Below are 9,711 nucleotides of genomic sequence, written 5' to 3'. Positions count from 1 at the left end.
GAACACTTGGCGTCTTTAATCCTTTACCCTCACGTTCACTTGCAATCTGTTCTGTGCCCGTTCTCCGTGTGTGTACGGTGACGCAAATCCAGTACTTCAGTCCCCTTTCCCATGTGTGAAGACCTCAAGATGTCTCTTTCTCTCTCTCCAGCAAGAGGGTCTCATCACATTATTAGGTTTCCTCACGCACCAACCCCCATCCCAAATATGTTCACAACAGAGCTTGAAAAAATGTCTTACACACTTGATGCCACGACATCCATATGCAGATTGGATTTCTTTGTTTGTTTTCAGAATACAAAAAAAAAAAAAAAAAAAAAAAGACGTCTCCATTTTCAAGCTTTTGCTTGAGATCGGCACAGGAATAGGACGACAGAGGTCATGACATTTTCACAGATCGTCAAACTATGCCAATTAACTTTTGCCTACGTGTTGGTGGTACTGCTTACATGTGTGTGCGTGCGTGTGTATATGGTCAAATTAAGCACACGTCCTCCACAACCGAGTCTGGCTGTAGAACTGAAATGATTATGCAGGAACATTAATAGCGCAAAGGACACAAACAGACTCACACCCGTGCTAACAGTAGCCTGACAAAGTGTAAGGTTTCGCTCCAGCAATCTGGCTCCCGGTTTAAAAATAGTGGCACAGCTTTGACCCCCAGCCATGCCCAAAATCAAAACGCCCAATAGGGCCCCGGCAGGCTTGAGCTGAGTAGTGCATTCTACATGCATTTGGAATAGTTATGGCCCAACAGAGAAAACAAAATACACTGCAGCGAAAAAAAGATGCGATCCATTACCGGAGCTCCCTGTACAATCACAATAAAGTTATGTTTTGACTGACAGTCAGAGAGGTTTCAATGTAACAATATGTTTATTATTGCTTATAGTTTGCAGTAACTGCATCATACCGAGGTGTTTCCAATACGTCGTCGCCCTGCTTCTGTTGCTAAATAACGTAATCAAAATCACATTTAACTATAGATTAAAAAAAGCTAAATTTCTATGTCGAGCAAGTTCAAATTGTACCTCGGCAAAAGCTTGTAAAATATAATAGGAATACAAATAAGACAGTTCAATCTTTTGTACTGCATTCTTGCACACAACAAATGGAAGATGACCTCCGCTGCAGAAACGGCTCTTGTCGAATTAAAGTCTCGCTGAAAGGCAAATCCTCTTCGGAAAGTCCAATCTCCTCACCTTTCCTCAGCCTTTGTTGGAATATGTCATCAGTTCAAGGAGAGACAAAAAGTCGCTGCCTTCGCAACGTAGGAAAGGACCGCACTGTTGAAATGAATCCGACTGAGCTTTTCCTAAACGACGGCATCACATTTTTACCTTGCTTTCTTATTCAATTTTCTGTCCTTTTGCTCTCACTTGAAAATGTTTCCCTTCACACGTTTCTGTATTTTAAAATATTTTTCTTTAAAGCTGTTTTTTTTTTCTCCCTGTTAGTCTTACAATTATTGAAGCATATTTTTTTGTTCTAGTGTTCTGCATGGAGGCAACTTTTCTAAACATTTTCAAAATTCGAGTGCCCTTATCCTCCAAGTGCTTCTGGGTAATCTCGCTCCTTTAGGAAAGTTCTGAAGCAAAAACGAGAATCCGAAGAGGTGCCTTGTCTGGAGTTCAAGGTCCTCAATGTGGCGTGTGGTAGGTCTACAGTCGTCCACTAGATGGGGCTAGACAGTCATTTATTGATCACACAACCGCCCCCCCCACACTTGCTTTTTAGTCCAAGTGTTCTCAAAGGTCCGCCTCGGAAACAGGCTCGGCGCGATTATCACTACGACAACACCGACACGGCTGACGAGGTGGCCGAGTCACGACTGCTGTAAGCCCCCTGGCCGCTCGTGAGCGCGCCCAGCGAGGACGAGGTTGAAGATGAAGAAGTGTGGGCTGCTGCCGCCGCCGACGAGGCGGAGCAGGCGGCGTGCGTCCTCAGTATGGCCTCGGCGACGCCGCAGTGGGGGCGGGGTCCTGGTTCCGAGGTGTAGGTGAAGGTGAGGGAGGTGGCGTAGATGATGCCGTCGTTGCGGACCAGCGTGACCGGGACCTGGACGGGCTGCCTGACCCAACGCCAGCCCTCTCGGAAAGCCGAAATGTCCGGCACCACGCACAGGACGCTCTCGCCGCATCTTGGAAGACGCACGGACGACGCACAGCTTTAAGCCGGTATTCAAGTCTACACAAACGCCCACGTACACTACTCACAAAAAGTGAGGGATATTGGGCTTACGATATAAAACCTTTACAGACAGGTGAACTTAATTGGACCCATGTTAAACTTTTGAATGCATATTTCCGACTGTTCAGCGTTTCAGGACTTTTTGCACAACTGGCTGTCTTAAAATTCTCACCAGGCGTTTGATCCATGAACATTTGCTAGCATGTCCTATCTAGACATCTAGACTCGGACACCACTTCCCCCTGAGAACATCCTGTTTGGAGCCTCCAAACGGCGACGCACTGTTGATTAATTGTTAGGCGTTGTCCTGTTCTCATGATGTGAAAATGTGAACAGTATGCTAATGAGGACTGTTTGAATAGGAATTCTTCAATGACCAAATTCACGGCAACGCATTAAGCACGGTGGAAAGATCAAGGGCAAAACAGCTTCCGCTGTCAATATGTTACAAGTTACTGTGACGCCATCTGACGGAAAAATAACACCAGTTGTGAAATGTGTGCTAACCTCGAGTTGTGTAATAAGTTTGCGCTGGTATTTTTAGAGATGGCATCCAAAGTTTTGACTTTTCCAAGATGAGGAGAGAGCTATACTGTATGCTCGTCATTATCATTATTTTATTTCCATTGTGTTTTCATCACCTCAAAGTCAACGAGTCTGCACTATACAATGACAATCAATCTTTTTGGACAGCACTTTGCGTTTGTTTTTGAAAATGCTCACTAAATAAAGTTGAGTTGAGTGTCTCAAAGATTAAGTCGTACGAGTTTAAGTACACATGGAACAGCATGAAAAGTGAAACTGCAAACGGCGAGTTTAGACTCTGTCATTGTCACAACGCGTTGACCTGCCGACCGGAAATTAACCCCAAACACACAAGTGCTGCCTGCGTGCATCGGGTGCATTTAACTATGAAATGTAGTGGTCAAACACCTGCTGTGAATTTTTGCCCTTCGGCTCCTTGTTAGAAAATAGCAAGTTGTACAAAAAAGTACGAAAATATTCAACAGTTGGACATGTGCAGACACAAGATTAGAAAAGGTCAAATTTTGTTCACCTGTCAAGGTTATCGTGAATTTTAGGTTCATCCTGACTTTTTACCCAAAAGCCAAATATCACAAACTTTTTTTTTTTCTTTTTGAGTAGTATAAATGTGTAATCACAATTCACATACCGATACATGGTGTCAGCCTCCACATCTCCAAACCACACCCTTAGGTTGGGGGTGAAGTTGTGTCCGGTTAGCTCCAACATGGCCACATCTCCTCCACCGTTTAACTGAATTAACACAGCCATTAAAAAAAAAAAAAAAAAAAAAAAAGAGAGATTATTTAACGGCAACAAAAAGCACATTGTTCAAATAAAAGGTGTGTACTTGTGTGTGCGTGTACCTGCAGGCTCTCCACCACAGGCACAGGCGTGACGGGCGTGGTGACGGGGCCCATGCCCTCGTAGAACGTATACTCCGCTTTGTCGGTGCTGATGATCGTCCAGCACGCGCCGTCGTTTATGATCTCCTTGTTTGCTTCTTTGACGCATGGTGCAGCCTGAACCAACATTTTTTTTTTTTTTTAATGCCCAATGTTTATGTGTAAAAATATAACTTCAATCTTACTAGCAGAGTGGAAAGCAAAAAGCCTACCTTGTGAAAGAGGATATATATGTATATATGTTGCATCAGAGGGAAACAGGATTAGAAATAAACCCTTTTGTAGTGAATGTAATTACGAGAATTTGTCAGGACTAAGTACGTAATGTCCATGAAGTGCTGACTGCCATTTCATTCGGATTTCATTAGATCCACATTGAATCGTCACAATTAGTTTTATCTCTGACCCACTTCTGTGCATCGCTTTAGCTGCCTACCTGGTACTGGATGATTCTATCCTGTGAGAGGCAGAGGTACATCCGTTCTGTGTCTTTCAGGTAGAAGGCGCACTTGTGGAGCTGCGACACCGGATCGTCTGCTTCCCACAATGCGGCCTGCTTGTCCACTTTGCGAATGACCTGAAAGATTAAGGGCCAAACAAAAAGCACATGTGCTGCGTTAAGTACACATGGTATAGTATAGTATAGTGGACCCCTGCTATTTGCGGGGGATAGGGACCGGGCTGTGAATAATTCATGTCCGTTATACAATCCCAATTCCAATGAAGTTGGGATGTTGTGTTAAACATAAATAAAAACAGAATACAATGATTTGCAAATCATATTCGACCTATATTTAACTGAATACACTACAAAGACAAGATATTTAATATTCAAACTAATAAACTTGATTGTTTTACCAAATAATCATTAACTTAGAATTGTATGGCTGCACCATGTTCCAAAAAAGCTGGGACAGGTGGCAAAAAAGACTGAGAAAGTTGAGGAATGCTCATCAAACACCTGTTTGGAACATCCCACAGGTGAACAGGCTCATTGGGAACAGGTGGGTGCCATGATTGGGTAGAAAAGGAGCTTCCCTGAATTGCTCAGTCATTCACAAGCAAAGATGGGGCGAGGTTCAACTCTTTGTGAGCAAGTGTGTGAGAAAATAGTCTAACAATTTAAGGACAATGTTCCTCAGCGTGCAATTGCAAGGAATTTAGGGATTTCATCATCTACGGTCCATAACATCATCAAAACTTTCAGAGAATCTGGAGAAATCACTGCATGTAAGTAAGTGGCAAGGCCGAAAACTGACATTGAATGCCAGTGACCTTCGATCCCTCAGGCGGCACTGCATCACAAACCGACATCAATGTGTAAAGGACATCACCGCAGGGGCTCAGGAACACCTCAGAAAACGAATGTCAGTAAATACAGTTCGGTGCTACATCCGTAAGTGCAACTTAAAACTCTACTATGCAAAGCAAAAGCCACTTATCAACAACACCCAGAAACGCTGCCGGCTCCTCTAGGCCCGAGCTCATCTAAGATGTACTGACGCAAAGTGGAAAAGTGTTCTGTGGTCCGACGAGTCCACATTTCAAATTGTTTTTGGAAATTGTGGACGTCGTGTCCTCCGGGCCAAAGAGGAAAAGAACAGACTGTTATGGACTCAAAGTTCAAAAGCCTGCATCTGTGACGGTATGGGGCTGTGTTAGTGTGAAGGCACCATTCATGCTGAAAGGTACATACAGGTTTTGGAGAAACATATGCTGCCTTCCAAGCAGGGACGCCCCTGCTTATTTCAGCAAGACAATGCCAAACCACATTCTGCACGTGTTAAAACAGCTTGGCTTCGTAGTAAAAGAGTGCGGGTACTAGACTGGCCTGCCTGCAGTCCAGACCTGTCTCGCATTGAAAATGTGTGGCGCATTATGAAGCGTAAAATACGACAACGGAGAACCCGGACTGTTGAACAGCTGAAGCTGTACATCAAGCAAGAATGGGAAATATTCCACCGACAAAGCTTCAACAATTAGTGTCCTCAGCTCCCAAGTGTTTATTGAATGTTCTTACAAGAAAAGGTGATAGTGGTAAACATGACCCTGTCCCAGTTTTCTTGGAACGTGTCACAGCCATAAAATTCTAAGTGAATGATTATTTGTTAAAAACAATAAAGTTGATCAGTTTGAACATTAAATATATTGTCTTTGTAATGTATTCAATTAAATACAAGTTGAACATGATTTGCAAATCATTGTGTTCTGTTTTTATTTATGCTTAACACAACGTCCCAACTTCATTGGAATTGGAGTTGTAAATGCATTGGAACTTTTTGGGGTTTTTTACCCCCCAAAAAATCTTGAATTAGCTGGGATAAACCGCCAGTAAGTGTTTTTGGGGTTGGTTCCCCCCGAAAAAAAAAAAAAACATTTAAAATTGTTTAAAGAAAAATATACAAATACTGTAGGTAAATCCATGGGTGCCGAAATGCAAGTATGAGGGGTAATAGTATGCTATACTAAGTATCGTATCAGTATAGTATAGACGAACAATAAAAATTGCATGATCCTCCCCCAAAAATAAAAAAATAAATACAAATAAGACATAAAATCTTCTGAGAATCCTGAATGGTAGATTACTGTAGTTATTCACCACTGTAAACATCATTCTGACAAAAATAAATAAAAATGGGGAGCTCTAGTGCTTAAATCCTGTTTTTGTTTCCCAACCTCAGTTGGATTTAAGGGCCAGGCTGACTGCGTTTGACCTCGCAAATATTCCGCTGAATGAATGCACAGAAATTACCAGGCAGGCACCTTCTAAAATAATTTGTCTTCCGTTTTGACTTTCTGAAAGTGACCCGATTCTTTTTGTCCATAGAATGTATGTGAAGTCACATGCATACCAGTCTGGGCAGTGCCATGCCAGTTACAGAGCAAACCAGTTTGACTGTCTGGCCGTAATGAATGTAGCCGTCTCGCACGGCGAACTCCTCCCCTTCGGATTCGTCGTCGTCCACTGAACAAAAGGAGAGAAAGCATCATTATGATGTGTGACATCAGGAGCTAGAACGACGTGAGAAAAGAGCAAGCGGAGACAGGTAAGAGAACGTGACAATTCTGGGTGTACGGTCGCACTCACAGAGGTGGATGAAGAAGGCCCCCCACTGCAGAGAACTGGCATGAAAGTTTCCACCCTCCACATGAAGATACCTGGTGCTGACTGTTTGTGATCGCAGCCGGTTAAATAAAGCTACCTTTGTTCCCGATGCAATACACACTGCGAGACGGAGTGGCAAAGATGAGAATAGGAACTCTATCGAATTCTTTCCAAACAAAAAGTTGACACTCACAGTCGGCATTTTTCAAGGACTGCTTCTTCTTGGAAGGCTTGGAGATGACTTTGATTCTCTTGCTGAGGAAGACGCCGATGTTTGCGCTATTGCCGTACAGCATCTTCACAGACAGCATGAAGTGTTTTCTTTTGTCTGTGTCGCTGATGTACAAGGTCTTAGCAGCGCAGAAGTTCTAAACGCCGGGAACAAAAACACAAAGTTGCTTCGGCAGAAGTGAAACCTAGCATGACGTTCTGGGAACATTCCGAATTATAAAGTTTGTTTTGGTTCCCCTTAAAAGTCAAATCCTCGGCCACAAAATGGTGTAACAGGTACAGTATATGGTATAAATAATTCTCACACTGTTATTATGGTTGCAGTTTGCACTAGCATAGAACTGCACTGCATCATGCTAAGAGCTGTTTTTATCATATTTTGCCACACTCAAAAATCAATAAAAAGTACAGAACAATGAGTATAACTTTGTTTTTAATGCTAGTGATACATACAGGTTGACTACAAATATGAAACTGCATTTACAGACAAATAGAAATAACGCAGAGGATAATGTGTTCTTAATGTATATTGGTGCATTAGATGCCGACATTACTTTTTTTTTGCTAAATCAACTCATTGCAAATGAACTATTTCCTCAAATAGCGTCTTTTCACACAGCGTGCCTTTATATGTTCGAAATAATATTCATGATATTGTCCAAACTGGATTTTAAATATTTCACAAATAAGTCCCACTAAATTTAAAACATACTACATATAACTAACAATATGCATATGTAATACATATCGTACGAATGTATTTATAGCACTTCCAGTGTATTCCACCTTCAGCGGCACAATGGAGTGCTCACCTTCCCGTCCAAGTTGAGCTGTTGCATCTCCACCTCACTGTTGCCAATCCCGATGAAGGCGCAGGCCTGAGCCTCCTGCTCCGTGCAGCCCTCCTTCTGCATCTTCTCCAGCTTCTTCTTCCAGCCGCTGCCCAGCAGATAGACGCATGGCGGAGGGCAAAAAAACCTAAACAACACCAACCAAGCATCAAAAAACTACGTACTCTGTGAAACCAAGAACAAAAAGACACACACACCTTTTCTCATTGCCATAGGACTTTTGTGCCACTTTTGCATGCAGAATTAGGACTGTTTGATCGTCTTTTTCCTTTAAGTACGTCCTCATTGCCTCCCTGAAAAGAAGACCGAGTTAACACGTGTACACTCACCAATCATGCAGCTACAGGTACATCTCAATAAATTACAATAGTGTCAAAACAAACTTCATTTAGTTAGGCAGTTCAATTCAAAAGGGGAAACTCATATTATAGAGATGCACTACACTCACTCTGAGTGAAATGTTTCACAATTTATTTCAATATGTATGAAATAATTTTGATGATCATAGCTTATGATTATAGCAAACGAAGAACCAAAATTCACCATTTCGAGAAACAAGAATATTACGTAACAAACAAGGAAAATGATTTTAAATGAAGAAATTCGGCAGGAATTTACCGTCAAAAAAGTATTTTCCTAGTATTAAATTAATCTATTTCACGTATGAGTCCGGAAATCCTTTTCTACCATATTCGAATTTATTGAAATGTAACTCTACATGAGGTCAACAAAATATTAGAGACAGCTCTCATTATTACGCATTGCAGTTCGACACCACTGCCTAACACGACCATCAAAATAAGTTTTGAATGTGTTTTATGTTTACCTTGTTAAACGTTGAGGTTGACATAGATCACCAAACTTCCTGCAAAACAAAAAGAAGAATGCGAGGTCAATGTAGTTTAGACAAAAATGGAATTACAATGCATGCAGTGACACTATTATTGCACTATTAAAATACTTTCACATGTAAACATATGCTAGGAAACAAACAACAAAGGCACCGAATCACACAAAATACGCAAGAAATGGTAAAAGATGGTAAATTTACATATTAGTCAATATAAAAGCTTTTACTGTCGAGACTGAATCGGTCAATAAATATTCATCCATGCACGATCCAAGTGAACGTCTCGCGGTACAAACAGAAAAAAAAGTGAGCTCGAGTTCGGACAACCGGCTAACCGGACTCTGGTCCAAAGCACCGCAACTTTGTTGGGGCTCGCGGAACCTCGACCAGTGCACGCCAACCAAGCGGTGCTGAACTAGTGCGAAGAAAACAAACATTGACGCTACAATACCCACACTTACTTACCCGGTGACGACGGGCGCCATTTTCCAAATAACGCCCCCCTTCCTCCCCGAACAATCGCGAGACCCCTCCTGAGGGCACCCCACGCCGAGCCCGCTGTTACCATACCACCGGGGCCCAAGGAACCAGACTGGAGGCCGGACGAGGAGTTCGCTTCGAATTCAGGGAAGACGGGAGAGCAAAAATACAATTAAAAAAAAAAGGGTGAGAAAGAGAGGGAGGCAGGAACCGCGACGAGGAGCCCAAACAACAGGCGTGGGAAAGTTGTCAAGTCGCGCGTGAACTGGAAAATTCTCACAATAGACACCCATTGAGAGTGTTCGCTGCTATCGCGAGACCGTCAACAAGTCACACGTCTGGTTTTTTTTTCGGTTTTTTTTTTTTCTTCCTCTCAAGGACGTTACAGTGCACTAGTCCACATTTAGATTGATAGATTCCCACGCTGTATCCAGCAATGAAGCAAACATGGAGACGTTTTGGAACACAGGAGGACGCTTAAAGGTCTCATTGGCTCGCTGCTCACAACGGTAGCAACATCTAAACAAACAAGGAAAATTGAAGTCTTACTGCAAAGTAGACTACAACAGCCAC

General features: G+C 42.5%; 1 protein-coding gene across 2 annotated transcripts; it reads right to left on the bottom strand.

Moving 5' to 3' along the window:
* Positions 1-866: 866 nt before the first annotated feature.
* Positions 867-9,327, bottom strand: LOC133403696 (recombining binding protein suppressor of hairless-like). Of its 2 annotated transcripts, none has more exons than XM_061678842.1 (11): positions 9,124-9,327; positions 8,635-8,673; positions 8,006-8,101; positions 7,770-7,935; positions 6,920-7,094; positions 6,709-6,846; positions 6,473-6,585; positions 4,057-4,197; positions 3,582-3,737; positions 3,365-3,468; positions 867-2,140 (listed from the first exon to the last, which is right to left on the bottom strand). In XM_061678842.1, the coding sequence occupies exons 1-11, from the start codon at positions 9,141-9,143 to the stop codon at positions 1,789-1,791; spliced, it is 1,500 nt and encodes a 499-aa protein (XP_061534826.1). In that variant the 5' UTR covers positions 9,144-9,327; the 3' UTR covers positions 867-1,788. The 2 variants fall into 2 exon arrangements, with proteins under 2 accessions (XP_061534826.1, XP_061534825.1); XM_061678841.1 differs by lacking the exon at positions 9,124-9,327 and adding an exon at positions 8,860-9,113.
* Positions 9,328-9,711: the final 384 nt, after the last annotated feature.

Source organism: Phycodurus eques, chromosome 6 (assembly GCF_024500275.1).
Source record: "Phycodurus eques isolate BA_2022a chromosome 6, UOR_Pequ_1.1, whole genome shotgun sequence".
Taxonomy (NCBI): Eukaryota; Metazoa; Chordata; class Actinopteri; order Syngnathiformes; family Syngnathidae; genus Phycodurus; species Phycodurus eques.
The sequence above is the reverse complement of the archived record's forward strand: the minus strand, read 5'-3'. Positions and strand labels throughout refer to the sequence as shown.